The 15,063-nt window shown below is 35.7% G+C and overlaps 3 protein-coding genes across 3 annotated transcripts in view; 1 reads left to right on the top strand and 2 right to left on the bottom strand.

The window, feature by feature from the left end:
- Window positions 1-1,631, top strand: part of uba7 (ubiquitin-like modifier activating enzyme 7) — a 64,216-nt gene extending 62,585 nt beyond the window's left edge. Inside the window, exon 24 of the mRNA XM_059328333.1 lies at window positions 960-1,631. Coding sequence (XP_059184316.1) covers window positions 960-1,089 — 130 coding nt within the window. The 3' untranslated portion in view covers window positions 1,090-1,631. The remainder of the gene's footprint in view (window positions 1-959) is intronic.
- A 1,513-nt stretch (window positions 1,632-3,144) lies between these two features.
- Window positions 3,145-7,397, bottom strand: inka1b (inka box actin regulator 1b). The gene is made up of 3 exons (XM_059328343.1): window positions 7,179-7,397; window positions 7,032-7,085; window positions 3,145-4,644 (listed from the first exon to the last, which is right to left on the bottom strand). Exons 2-3 carry the CDS (start codon window positions 7,032-7,034, stop codon window positions 3,715-3,717), a joined length of 933 nt encoding a protein of 310 aa, XP_059184326.1. The 5' UTR covers window positions 7,035-7,085; window positions 7,179-7,397; the 3' UTR covers window positions 3,145-3,714.
- Window positions 7,398-9,557: 2,160 nt separating this feature from the next.
- The window catches only part of LOC131963187 (guanine nucleotide-binding protein G(i) subunit alpha-2), a 78,962-nt gene continuing 73,456 nt past the window's right edge, over window positions 9,558-15,063 (bottom strand). The window contains exons 8-9 of the mRNA XM_059328342.1: window positions 13,449-13,641; window positions 9,558-10,728 (exon numbers count right to left, since the gene is read on the bottom strand). Of these exons, the coding sequence (XP_059184325.1) occupies window positions 13,451-13,641 (191 nt within the window). The 3' untranslated portion in view covers window positions 9,558-10,728; window positions 13,449-13,450. The remainder of the gene's footprint in view (window positions 10,729-13,448; window positions 13,642-15,063) is intronic.

Raw genomic sequence — 15,063 nt, forward strand, 5'->3', positions numbered from 1 at the left:
CCTTGCATGGTTATTATAGTTTTGGATTTTTTATTAGTTTTAGTTTTAATTTGGTTGTGAATTTTTGTTTTCAAATTCAGTTATTTTTAATGAGTTTTTAGAGTGAGTTTGCTAGTTTTAGTTTAGTATTTTTTTTAATGCGTTTTAGTGTAGTTTTTATTAGTTTTTTGTTAGTTTTAGTTTTTTGTAATGGGGTATTTGTTGGGTGGGAGATTAAAAGAGGTCACAGTAAATTTTTGCCTTTATCCCCTTTGCCTTATCCATCTTCATTATGTATGAAAAAAGTTGACAAAGACGAAAAAGAAGGACATTTTCATTATAATTTTAGTTAGTTTTGTAACCACACAATACAGTTTATAATGACAATACAGTTTCAGTTAATTATCATTATCATGTGAACCCTAAAAACAACGTCTGAAATCTCAAAAAAGCCTTTAAAGAAGTGAGGACCGGCCGAAATGTCCTCACTTTGCAAAAATGTCCCCATTCTGTTGGTTAAAAACGTGTCCTGGTCCTCACTATGTAGGAAGTACAAGAACACACACACACACACACACACACACACACACACACACACAGTGCTAACTTTGTCATTACCAATATGATGTTATTCTGTTTCAGTAATGTTAGGATGAAAAAATGCATGCAGGATGAAATACAACCATAGTGATCTGTTGGGATTAGGCTTGAAGTCTGATAGCTGCTAGGCTAATCTATCATATTTAATAACGTGTAAAGTGATATAGGTAACAGACAGATGCCATGAATTAATTGTTGGTTTTTGTCCTTAATGGAATTTGTTGAAAATAAGAAAATTAGACAATATTTATGGCTCTTGATGATTACTTTTTAGATGCTTAATTAATGTATGTGTCTTTAATTTTATTATGTTTTTGCAAAATGTATATTTTTTATCTCTCTTCCCAGTCAAAGCTTACATATAGTGTCTATTTTTGCAGTGTTTCTGACCTGGTGAGGATAGTCACCAAGAAAGATATCCCTCCAAATAAGAAGATGCTAGAGTTGATGGCCTCATTTACTGAAGATGAGGACTGTGAGATAGTCCCAGCTATCAGATACCTGCTGTAGGGAAGTTTCCACAAAGTTTCTAGTGAAAAGGCAAAGCAAATGTGACAAAACTAACTTAACACTGCCGTCTATCATTCCCTTTATTAATTTATCTACTTATGTACCCTATTGTTAAGCTACTCACTATAATAATATATAAACTTGCAGGAATGCTACAAGTATGAAGAATATGATGTGTAAACAAATGCAAATTTCCTTTAACTTCTGCAATAAAGTATTTAAAACAAACACTGCCGTGACATCATGCCAGTTAGAAACATCCTCATTTTGTTGCTTTAGCTGCTGTTTACAAAGATTCATATCTGAATGACATTTTCCAGCACGTCTCTCTATGTCTTCTCACGTCATTCCACAAATGTTTTTGAATTCCTGCACAGCCATATTGTGATCAGTTTTTGTTTTTAAATGATTATTTGAACATGTAAAGGGACTAATTCCACAATCCCTGTGTCTAATCTATTATCATGTCACAATAAATACTACAAAATGTACAAAGACTGGTATCCATATCCTCTTTTTTTCTGTATTTTAATGGCAAAATCTGTAAAAAAGAACAAAAAACAAACAAACAAACTGTAATATCCTTACTTTTTTAACCAGAAAGTTCTGTTTGCTAACTTTTGCTTTTCATTTACATGCAAAATGTGTCTTTTGAGAGGTCAGGCTCAGAGTTAGTGAAGATGCTTGCCAAGCCATATGGATTAGATGATCTGGCGCTGCTGGGACAGCACTGGCCCACTTTCAAGGTTTAATTCAGATCAGACTGAGAACGATGGTGAAGGGGTGCAGTCAGAACAGGCCGCTGGCACAGTAGGTACAGTGCTTTGACGATTTGGGGCGCTCTCGCCATCTGGACACAGCTATCTTGTTTAAATCCTGCACACGTGCACCTCCCTCCTCCTCATCCTCCTCCAAGAAGAATCCCAGAGCTGGTCAGAGTGAAGAAGCTGGACTCATCTGCAAAGCCCTCATCTGCCCTCAGATGGCTCATGTGAACGCCCTGACTTTTTCCACACACTTACTTTAACATACACTACCGGTCAAAAGTTTTAGAACACCCCAATTTTTCCACTTTTTTATTGAAATTCAAGCAGTTCAAGTCAAATGAACAGCTTGAAAGGGTACAAAGGTAAGTGGTGAACTGCCAGAGGTAAATAAAAAAAGGTAAGCTTAACCAAAACTGAAAAATAATGTACATTTCAGAATTATACAAGTAGGCCTTTTTCAGGGAACAAGAAATGGGTTAACAACTTAACTCTATGGAGTCTTGGGCTATTTTGTCCATTTTTGAATTCTTTTCATGTCTTTGTAAGTCATTTTGTGTCTTTTTTGGTCATTTTGTTTCTTTTTTTGGTCATTTTGTGTCTTTTTTTGGTCATTTTGTGTCTTTTTTTTAGTCCTTTAGTCCAACATAAAATGTGATTTTGAACCTTTTTTTTTTACTTTCAAAACACTATCATGCTCAATAAAGAATTTTAAATGTTGCAAATGTGCATTCATTTCAGAGTACACTGAGACATTAAACTGCATAATTTTCAATTCAATTCTGGAAAAGTTGGTGTGTTCTAAAACTTTTGACCAGTAGTGTAGTTCTCAACACTTTGCTGGTTGTATTTGAGTCTTGTCATGAAAAATCCTCTTTGATGTGATCACCGGAACGACTTATAGGGTTTTTTATACCCTGTGTAATTGAGCCTATGATTGCAGTTTGCTGTTTGGGATTTAAGCATGTTTCAACAAAAGTAATTCAATAAATATGACTGAGGAATGAGGAACTTTGTTACATCTGTGCACTTCATGAAAAGACTTCAGTTCCCTTAACATCTTTTAAATAGGTCACGCACAAACATGCCACTCCCAATCTCCTGTTTAAACCAGGAAAATGTTGTGTTGAATGTCTTTGATTTACAAAGTCTTTACTTTGTGTTTTTATTGAGCAGAGATGTTGATATTACATCATATGTTTATTTTCTAAAAACACATTTTTGTCAGGTGATTTTATCTCCCAACCACAAACTGTCAAAACACTGACTGGTTGAGCTTAAAAGTTGACACAAAAAGCTGCATCAGAATTCCTTTATACCCCCTGCAATCAATGTATAGTGACATTTTTTTAATTTTTACTTTATTTTAACTGCTTTTTATTTCCTGTTTAGCGTTACGGTCTGCTCTGTACTTAGTATGAGATGCCATGTGACAAGAAACAAATATGACAATGGGATAGTTTCATTTAAAAATTAAATGATTTTTGATTTACATGAGTGATTGTGCAGAAGAAACACCAGATTATATTGAAAAAGAAGCCCTTTTATAAGGAGCATAATCAAATTCAAGCAGACACTAACCTTGGAAACAAAATGGTTAAAATTAAGTATTTTATAAACTCCAAACTCAAGACTTTGTATGAACTCTGAAGAAGCTGAAATTGTGCCAATCACAGTGACATTGATATAATAATATTTTACAGTTATCACTTCTTAAACTCACGCAGAAACAACATGTTTCATTAAATACAGAAAACCTTTATTTCGCATGTATCATCAACGGGGACAAAATCCAATTACAAAAATAGAACAATCTTTTTCTTATATATGTTAAAGGGTCAGTCCGCAGCTACAGCCTCACTTAAATGTATCCAATGATGTCATTGCATATGATGGGCTGTCGGCTGCCTGTCTTCATGAGAGCCGTGAACTGGTAGAAGTCTGTTTCTGGTTGATGGAGGCCTGTGTGAGACTGGTGAAAGAAAGGTTTGACAGCTTGGAGTCCTACAGGACAGGACATGCGTTTCGGAGCGTCTGCAGCCCTGCTGACCCTGCTGGAGTCTGCTGGTCTCTGCCGCAGCTCCACACTTTTAGACACCCCTGCCAATCTGCGCCTCATGTTGATCAAAATGTCTTTGGCGAGGCGCCGGCCCGCGTTGGGCTTTAGTTGTGCTGGCTCAGGACACTCTGGTAGGTCCATCCAGTTCTTTATTAGGTCAGCAAAGCTGTTGTCCCCCAGAACCAGAGGCTGTCTGTTCCTGCTGCGGCTCAGCAGTGACGTGGTCCAGTCCTCCGGGTCACCGGCCTCAAATGAGGTCCAGCGCTCCAGGCAAGCGTCCGAAGTGGATTTGGGCCTGATTCGGCCAGCGGGTCCTCTGTTTGTGCGGAGGCACGCAGAAGAGGAGACTCGCACATTCCTGGTCCTCCTCAGCACCACGCCTTCGTCCTGCCAAGAGGCCTCAGAGTAACCCGAGTCAAAGTCCAGACTCTTTTCGCTGCTCGGGGAGCCTTGTGCTAAGCGGTCACTCTCTGGATGATCTTCGTCTTCCTCCAGAGGGCTGGCCAGGCAGCAGGCCGAGTCGTACGTGCTGGCTTCACTGGCGTCAGAAACACGTAGACGAGTGAGTCTCTCCTGCTGGGCCCTCTGTTTGCAGAGTCGTGTCACGGCGAAGGATCGAACACACGGTTCACTCAGCGGCCTCGGCCTGCTGATCTGCTTCAGGTCCTGCAGGGATCTCATCATGCACTGCATCTGGTCCCGGAGGCAGTCAGCAGAATCTCCTAAACACAGCTGCACAACAAGAAAGACACAGAGACTTAGTGGTGCTTGCAGAATTTAAATACAGTCAGTGGCGGTTCTACACAGGGGCCTCCAGGGGCCACTGCCCCTGTGAATAAGCCCTTGGCCCCTGCTGTGGCCCCTGTGTCAAATTAATAATAAAATGATCAATTTATAACAATGAACAATGGAACAATTCTAACCTTTTTTTTGTTCAAACAATATCTCATTGTACACAAAAGGAACCCAAAATGTGTACATTGTATAATAGTTTAACTCCATGGAGTCTTAAAGGGCTATTTTGTCCATTTTTGAATCCTTTTCATGTCTTTACGTGTCTTTTTTGGTCATTTGTGTCTTTTTGTGTCTTTTTTTTTTTGGTCATTTTGTGTCATTTTTTATTTATTTTGTGTCTTTTTTTGTTATTTTGTGTCTTTTTTGTCATTGGTGTCATTTATGTGTCTTTTTTGTGTCTGTTTTAGTTATTTTGTGTCTTTTTATGGTCATTTTTTGTCATTTTTATGTCTTCTGTGGGGTTTTTTTTTGGTTATTCTGTCTTCTCATTTTGTGTCTTTTTTGGTCATTTCAAATCAAATCAAATCAATTTTATTTATATAGCCCAAAATCACAAATCACAGATTTGCCTCAAAGGGCTTCACAGACTGTACATTTTGTGTCTTTTTCAAGGCATTCAAAGATTTTGAATACTTAAATATCATCTTTGCCATTTTTCATGTGGTAATGTGCCCCTCTGATTAAACACTGGCCCCTCCTTGGCCCCCACAGTAAAATTGGTCTAGAACCGCCACTGAATACAGTCAACACTTCTGACCCAAAGGCTCTGGTTGAATTTTGTCTACAGAACACTTAGGCTGGCTTCCAAAATATCCCATCAGCCGCTCTAGCTGAGACACAGTTCCCTCTGTTATTCCCCAAACTGGGCCAATAAGATTTTTACCAGCTGAGATCACTCTGCTCTACGACCATATAACAAGTGAAGCATTCCTGACAAACCTCAGAGCAGCTTTATGGAGACCATCCCATGCAGTATGAGAAGTGAAAAAGAAAAGGTTGTGCCTCTGAGAACAGGATGCACGTTTTATACTGGGAAAAACTCTCCCTGCCTCCTAAAGTGAGAGGGGAAGTTTGTAACAAAGTGGAGCTGAGCTGTGGAGGAGTGAAGAGGCACATATCCTCTCTGGATTCAGCTCACTCACAGGATGTTGACTGGGCTGGATTATGAGCCCGGAAATGACAGCAACATTTTGGAATTACAAAATGATTTAATTATGAGTCATATCATCTTCCAGCTAAAACCGATAAGATCCATGATTGATGTAAAGTTGCAGCTAAACTAAAGATTCCTGTCAGGAAGCAGACTCCTAAAAATCTTCTTTTTTTTTTTAAATCAGTAGCTCCCCCTTTTTTACTATAACATTTTGTTTTCCAAGTTCTTATAATATTAAGTTAGTAGAGCCTCCCTGTCAGTGGCGGTTCTACACAGGGGCCTCCAGGGGCCACTGCCCCTGTGAAGAAGTCCTTGGCCCCTGCTGTGGCCCCTGTGTCAAATTAATGATTAAATGATCAATTTATAACGATGAATGACGTGCAACAATTCTTACCTATTTTTTGTTCAAACAATATCTCATTGTACACAAAATGAACCCAGAATGTGAACATTGTATAATAGTTGAATTGTGCAATAAAAGCTTTCAAAATAAAAGAAAGTATTTGTGCACAGAAATGAGAAATGTCATTGTCATACAAAAATAATTGTTATTGTTGGTAAGTCTCATGATGATGTTTCAATCAGTGTATGTGTATCTTCCAAATATATTTAAATTAGATTTTTAAATAAGCTAAAACAAAGGTTTTGAATGCAAATTTAATTTTTGCCATTTTTTAATGCCCCCCTCTGATTAAACACTGGCCCCTGCTTGGCCCCCACAGTAAAACTGGTCTAGAACCGCCACTGCTCCCTGTCCTCCCCATGTTTGGCTTGGAGTAGTGAGGGCACCACCATGCCATGATGTTATCACAGCTGTGGGTGCTGAACCGTTTGGCCCCCCGGGGGAGACTTATCTGACATACAGAGACATCCTCAGAGGGACTCAGTGGTCAGTCTGCACCCCTTAAAGAACCCTGTTCTCCATGGCTGCCTTCACACAACCAGGGGAAGTGATTCATCCAGCTGTGTGCATTTGGCAGGGACAGTTTGGATTGAATTAACTGTGACTTGGGGGGTTAAAACATTCTTGCTTTCCAAAAAGGAGCAGTCATTAGAGGAAAAAAACTGTACAAGAATGTACACTAGACAAAGTGTTCCTGCTTACAATCAAACCTCTGCATTGCAAGTACAAACTGTACAAAAATAATTAAGACACGTGGAAAAAACGTACCATTGCTTGCGAGTAAAAAGTCTGCAGTGAAGTTCACGACCCTGTTAATTGTTTCTGCAACAAACAAAAAAAAGCAATGCATTAGATAAATAATGGGCGTTTTTAACAATTATCACACTTATTAAGACACATTGATGTATTACTCACCTTTGAATTTGATTCAGAGTAAATCCAGCAAAATCCACAATTGCAGCTGATTTTAGATGAAGTGCCGCTCTGTGTATTCCCTCATCTGAGCCAGATGAAGGTCCGTCAGCGGAATTTTGACAATGCTGAGTTTTACGCTGCAGCCAATCAGCGTAGAGCGGCACAGAAGCAGCCAATAGGAAGGCGGCTGAAACAAGATACCCTCCCTTTGTAATTACAGCGGGTCTTACTGTAACTTATTGTGCATTATTACTGTTGAGACTACATCTGGAGTTAGGGTGATTATTACACTTTATTTATTGAGCCATAAACAGCATAGAATAATTTACATTGTACAATTTATCCAGATTGCCTACTATTAAATACTCAAAATCACTGATACAGATTATTGCATTTAATAAATGTTTACCTTTAAGATTAACGTTTTATCGTAGTTTTACGTGGCTGTGTAGGCTACTTAAATGTTGAGGATAAAACGAGACTAATTTAAAAGTTTTGGACAAACTGCTGTGAAAGAAAAGCCTCTGCATGCATGTTATTTATTCAGTTTATGGTGCGGATTCACTGAAATCTACATGTCGCCACCTTGTGGATCTTTGTTAACATATTACCACTCTCCATTGTCTCTGCTTATAATCCTTTTCACACCTTTTATTTAGGGCCAGCAATGCATACAGTCCATTCACCATTCTTCTCTTAATTGGGGTTCACAAATGCAAACACGGTGTGGGAGTCATAGGGGGGTTCTTATTTTATATGCAGATGAGGAAACCATTCATGAGGGCACCACCTCACCTCACCTCACCTGTTTGTGTGTTTGTAACAAGGTTATAATAGTTTTGGATTTGTCATTAGTTTTAGTTTTAATTTCGTTGTGAATTTTTGTCTTCAAATTCAGTTAGTTTTAGTTCGTTTTTAGAGTGAGTTTTCTAGTTTTAGTTTAGTTTTTAGTTTTTGAAAATGCTTAGTTTTAGTTTAGTTTTTATTAGTTTTAATGTTAGTTTTAGTTTTTTTGTAATGGGCTATGTGTTGGGTGCCAGATTGAAAGAGGTCATAATAAATTTTGCCTTTATTTCCTTTGGTTTATCCATCTCAGCCCCAATAAGGTTATTAACTCTTACAGTTCCGGGTGTTTAGAATTGTGGTTGGAGTGTAGACATCCCAGTCTCAGTAAACATATTTACCATGTGTTGCATGTTCAAATAAATACACTGAATTATGAATGAAAAAAGTTGACAAAAACGAAAACTAAGGACATTTCCACTATAATTTTAGTTAGTTTTAGTTAGTTTTGTAACCACAAAAAGTTTCAGTTAGTTATCGTTTTTTTAAAAACTCTTTTTAAACGAAAATGTTTTTTCAATTCTAGTTTTCCTTATTTCGTTAGTTTTCGTTAACTATAATAACCTTGGTTTGTAACACTTGAATTGTGATTCAGCAGCTCAGTACACCTGTAATAAGGCTGCTCAGGTCCTAAGAGTACCAATACAAAGATATTACACTACTCAAAGTCTACCGAATTAAAAGTACTGACGTATCATCAGCCAAATAGACTTAACAGAACGAAAATAAAGTGACTAACTTCTTAGAAAAATGGCCCATATGATTTATAATTATGTACACTACCGGTCAAAAGTTTTAGAACACCCCAATTTTTCCACTTTTTTATTGAAATTCAAGCAGTTCAAGTCAAATGAACAGCTTGAAAGGGTACAAAGGTAAGTGGTGAACTGCCAGAGGTAAATAAAAAAAGGTAAGCTTAACCAAAACTGAAAAATAATGTACATTTCAGAATTATACAAGTAGGCCTTTTTCAGGGAACAAGAAATGGGTTAACAACTTAACTCTATGGAGTCTTGGGCTATTTTGTCCATTTTTGAATTCTTTTCATGTCTTTGTAAGTCATTTTGTGTCTTTTTTTTGTCATTTTGTGTCTTTTTTTGGTCATTTTGTGTCTTTTTTTAGTCCTTTAGTTCAACATAAAATGTGATTTTGAATCTTTTTTTACTTTCAAAACACTATCATGCTCAATAAAGAATTTTAAATGTTGCAAATGTGCATTCATTTCAGAGTACACTGAGACATTAAACTGCATCATTTTCAATTAAATTCTGGAAAAGTTGGTGTGTTCTAAAACTTTTGACCAGTAGTGTACATTAGATTATTAATACTAATGTGTAAATAAGTCTATCTTTTTATTCAAAACATATTTTGTAGTTTTTCCTGTGCTTCCCACCCCATCTTGTGGTATTCATCAGCAAATGTTTTGTGTTTCTACTTGTTCTCATCTATTTTCTTTTTCAGCTTGCTGCAAACATGGAGGAACAGAAGACACTTTTTGTGCATTTTTTTTTGACACATCACACTGTAGAATGAAAGATCATGTGAGCAAACTTTTATTTACATTTAACAAGTGAATTACTTTTATCTTAATATTAATGAACGGCTATCATCCGCTTGTCTCCGTGTTGTGGTGCGTGGTAAATCATGGGTTATGTGAACCAAAGTGGAGTAGAAATAGCCCTAATTCACACTATGGAGATAGCATGTCTCTAAAGAACAAGTGTAAACAGATATCAAGGCACAAACATATGTAAAAAGACTCGGAATGGAACAAATATTACAGAACAATCCATGTTAAAAACAGACATAACCACTTAAAAATCTTGCAGATATCTTAAAAGTGTCACATAACCATTTCTGTTTTGTTTCTTCAAAAAAGTTACTTAAGGAATGTTATTCAGTTTGTGAGGGGGTAACGAGCTAATCTATGGACAGTCATGCAGAACAATGCACTATAGTACAACTGTGAGTATTTATTCTGTGTAAACATTGTACAAAAAAACATCTTCCCTTCGTCCATTTTCATTCTTCATGCTTGTTTGTTTTCTTCTAAAAATAAGCTCTGTGCAGTCAAAAGGTTCATAAAATGCCAACATTAGGTAACATAAGTTAATGTGATTTTTTTTCTTTTATAAAAACTTGTTGTTTTTTGTTACTGTATCTTCATACTAAATCCAAAAGCAAATCAGGATAGAAGAAAGTAAAGAGATCTAAATACAAAAAATGAGACTCATAAAATCAAATAACGTTTAAGTGGTTCTCAAACTGGTCCTTAAAGGCCTATTGAGGATGAAAAATACTTGAATTTTGCCGTATTTTAATTTGCCAGGTGGCATGATGAGATAATGGGTAATTATTATGATACATTTGTCCTTGCCCAACAATTATTTTCCACTTAAGCCGGTCGAATAATATAATTTAGGTTACAAATCTGATTTAAAAACCAATAAGTTTGTCAAGCATCCATTTCCAGGCACTCAGAATGAATAGTATGAGAACCCCTGATCGAGAGCAGTAAGAAATATATAAAAACAAAAATATTAACACAATTGACGGAGAATGTGATGGTTGCAAATCAGTGATTGTTGAAGTTCTTTAAGATTTCCCCTCTAGGAATCAAGTCTGTTATGGTTTTCATTATGAAAAGCAGTAATCATCACATGGCTGTTGCAGTCTCTCATGCAGTCTGTGTGCGTCAGGCATTCTCCTGAAAAAACCACAAAGAAAAGAATCTTTAGGCAAAATGACAAAACTGGTACTGTTTTCATGCACAAGGCCTTATAGTCTAGATGGAATTGTCCAAAAAGTGAAAGTGAGGAGCATTTATGGGTACAAGTCGGGAACTGGCCTACTTTACTTATTTCAAGGGTGCTGAATCAAAAAAAAGAATGGTTCCCAAGCGAAATTTTGAGTTTTTGACCTTCTCATTTGCATATCAAAATGGCGGCCGTTGGTGGTTGGACCATTGGACCATCTATAGTCTAGGGTCAGAGCAAGAATATAGTGGAGGCTCAGTGTCTTTTTTATGTATATGTATATATATATATATATATATATATATATATATATATACATATATATGCAAAATACCAACTTTTAAGGTGAAATCAAGCATTATTTGTGTCATTTTTTAAGTCATTCATAAATATTGTCATTCATAAATATTGTATCAATATCACTTTTAAATGTTCCAGTTGGTATTTTGTATATATATATATATATATATATATATATATATATATATATATATATACATAAAAAAGACACTGAGCCTCCACTATATCCTTGCTCTGACCCTAGACTATAGATCCAACTTAATTTCCCCATGTTAATTGCCTACTAACAAAAAAACTAAGGGGAAATGGTCCAACGACTGCGCAAGATGGGCAATTTGGCCGCCATTTGATATACAAATTAGAAGGTCAAAAACTCAAAATTTCGTTTGGGAACCATTTTTTTTTGGACTCAGCACCCTTGAGATATGTAAAGTAGGCCGGTTCTCGACTTGTACCCATAAATGCTCCTCACTTTTTTTAGGAGGCCTTTTTTCTGAAATCCGTCTAGACTATTATATTTATACCTCAATTATATACTGTTTAACCTGGTCGTCAGTAACTACAGCACTTGAAGGAGTTTGAAAAATTTTGGCTCATTATTCTGACAGCATGATGTGTAAACATTAATGGAGTCCGCCTCGGCTGAGCTCTAACGTTACACTTTGATACAGTTGGTGGGTGTAGTTCAGTGGAAGAAAATCATTTATACATGAAACTGCTCACAACAAGGTCTGTGGATTATCTTGAGTAACTGGGTCATGATTTCTAGAGAGAGACATCACTGTTTAGTTTTTTTCAAATGCATTTGTTTGGTGCTTTGAGCAAAGTCCCATCTAGTTTCCTTGTATTAGAGTGAAGGCAGACGTCTACAACATCTCTACAATCTCTCTGCAACACTCAGAAACTCACACTAAAACTATCTAGTTTAATAAACAGCCCTACAGGTAAGATGAAAAATAGATTTTTTTTTAATTTGGGGGTGAAATGTGCTTTTAATTGTTTTGTTTCCCATCTGATCAACAGCACAAAACACAAAAAAAAAAAAAATCAGTTTTCTATTATAGAAAAGTAAGAAAACCTGCAAATATTCACATCCAAGAAGCTAAAGCTTTGGGTTGCCCATTTGCTTAAAATCTCTGAACCAATGAATCAATTATCAGATTGTTGCCAATTAATTTACTGTAGATTGACTAATCAGTGGTTCTCAACCAGGCGCCCGGGGACCCCCCGGGGATCCTTTAGGGCATTCCAGGAGGTCTCCAGTAAAAATATTTGATTGACTATAGAAGTGAGCCCAATGATAGTGAGATTAATAAGAGTGACTATTCTGATCAATGGTGTCACTTCCTCCACAGTTATCACCTCAACTGTAGCTGACAACAATAGAATTCCTGTCAAAATCAAATCTAACAGCAAACATCTTTTTAGATGTAAAGTCCCTGAAATGAAATCTTATCAGATGGGGATTCATGGCCTAACCTTTTTAATATAAGGGCCCTATATGAAAAAGGTCAAGAACCACTGGACTCAGTTATTAACCCCCTGGAGTTCCCAATCACACTAGTATATATAGTATACTAGTGTGATTAGTATACACTAATATATATATATATATATATATACACTAATATATATATATATATATATATATATATATATATATATATATATATACAGTACAGGCCAAAAGTTTGGACACACACCTTCTCATTCAATGCGTTTTTCTTTATTTTCATGACTATTTACATTGTAGATTCTCACTGAAGGCATCAAAACTATGAATGAACACATATGGAATTATGTACTTAACAAAAAAGTGTGAAATAACTGAAAACATGTCTTGTATTTTAGATTCCTCAAAGTAACCACCCTTTGCTTACTAGAATATAAGACATACCTACATATACCTATATATATATATATATATATATATATATATATATATATATATATATATATATATATATATATATATATATATATATATATATATATATATATATATATATATATATATATATATATATATATATATATATATAAATAGATGCTATCCAAATTTTACCTCTTAAATGTAATATTTGCAACCTGTGTTAAAATTTGCAACATTTAGAATTCTTAATTGAGCATGACTGTTTTAAAAAAAACAACAGAATTTTCAAAATCCAATTTTATCATTTTTTTGGATTCAAAATGTTGATCTAGTAAGTCAAAGTAAAAAAAAAAAAAAATCATCCCATCATATAGGTGAGGTACCTATACGATGATACCAACAAGGCATGGTAAACATGAGTTTTTAGTGATATACACAGGCAGAAGAAAAGTCAAAAAACTAAACCACATTTTATATTCCATCATCTCTCGGTCCTACCTTTAGAAAAGACCGCAGTCTTTCAGGTTGTTCTTAATAATGACGTCGGTGACGGCGTCGAAGACAAACTGCACGTTCTTGGTGTCAGTGGCACAGGTGAAGTGGGTGTAGATCTCCTTTGTGTCCTTTTTCTTGTTCAGATCCTCAAACTTGGTCTGGATGTAACTGGCTGCTTCGTCAAACTTGTTGGCTCCTGGGAAGCGACAGTTTGGAGAGATGAGGAAGCGATTAGTTATTAAGATGGCGGATTAGGTTTCCCTATGTTGTGTTTTGTGAGTAAGTGTAACATAGTTAACCCTTTGATGCACAACATTGGTCAAAAATGGTTCATTCATCAAATTTGATTTAAAATTAGACCCTAATACTATAATAATAGTAATTTGTTTCAAATAGTTTCTTTCCACACTCATATATTTAATATATTTAACATGTTTGTGTATCACTGTGTCACACATACAATGTACCTGTAAGGTATTCACAGCGCTTCACTTTTTCCACATTTTTTTTATGTTTCAGCCTTATTCCAAAATTGATTAAATTAATTTTTCCTTAAAATTATACACGCAATACCCCATAATGACATTTTTGACCCATGCTGTGCATTAGAAGAGTAGTGGTACAAAAAGGGTTTTTATACAAAAAGTAACAAATGAAAACAAAAAATTAGGATGTATGATGATCAAAAACAAGTTAATTGAGGAAAACCTGGAATACTGAAAGATGGAATTAATTTATTGTAAAGATATAGAAAATGAAAAACTCAGTCCGGTCACTTTAGACCCATGTTGTGCATCAAAGGGTTAATCAGGACATTAGTGATTCCACTTGCCATCTCTGAATAACCACGGGTATTGAACGCAGCACCCCTGGGGTTTAGTGTGGTGCACCCCGGGGGCAGCTGCATTCGGACCTTGTGGGGTAACGGTAAGGTTACGGGCTATGAGCTCCGTCTTTTTTTTTTTTATATATTAATTTAATTTCACTTTATTTTAGTAGAAACTTGACATTGTCTTTTAATTTTATATTTTTCAGAGGGATGCACCTGTTTTTATTTGTTATCAGGTATGATTTTTGTATTTCGTGTTTATTGTCATGCAATTGAGGCATTCGGACCTTGTGGGGTAATGAGGGATGCACCTGTTTTTATTTTTTTATCAGTTATCAGAATAAATGGCTGTCTCCGAGCTACCCCTTCCCAAAAATGGCGAAAAGAAAGGCAGAATTTATTAACCTGTTGAAAAAGTTTATTTTGATATTTAAATCAGAAGGATGCAAATAGAAAAGAGGCATACGATTTTTATTTAATTTTTATTTAATAAATTAATGACATTGATGTGTTTTTTATTTGAAATTTGATTTTGTATGTCTGCACTATTTAGTCATATGTTGTATGTTTATAAGTGTTGCTGGTTCCATATTTAATGTTAAAGCAAAACATGTTTGGTATATATGAAAAGGTTTATTTGTTCAATGTTGGCCCGCGATTTTATTCAAGTTTTAAATTTTGGCCCATTGTGTATTTGAGTTTGACACCCCTGGGTTAAATGGTTGAGGTTGAATTTCCCCATTGTGGGATTAATAAAAGTAATTAATCTTAATCTTAAATCTTAATCTT

This window comes from Centropristis striata, chromosome 3, assembly GCF_030273125.1.
Source record: "Centropristis striata isolate RG_2023a ecotype Rhode Island chromosome 3, C.striata_1.0, whole genome shotgun sequence".
NCBI classification, from domain to species: domain Eukaryota; kingdom Metazoa; phylum Chordata; class Actinopteri; order Perciformes; family Serranidae; genus Centropristis; species Centropristis striata.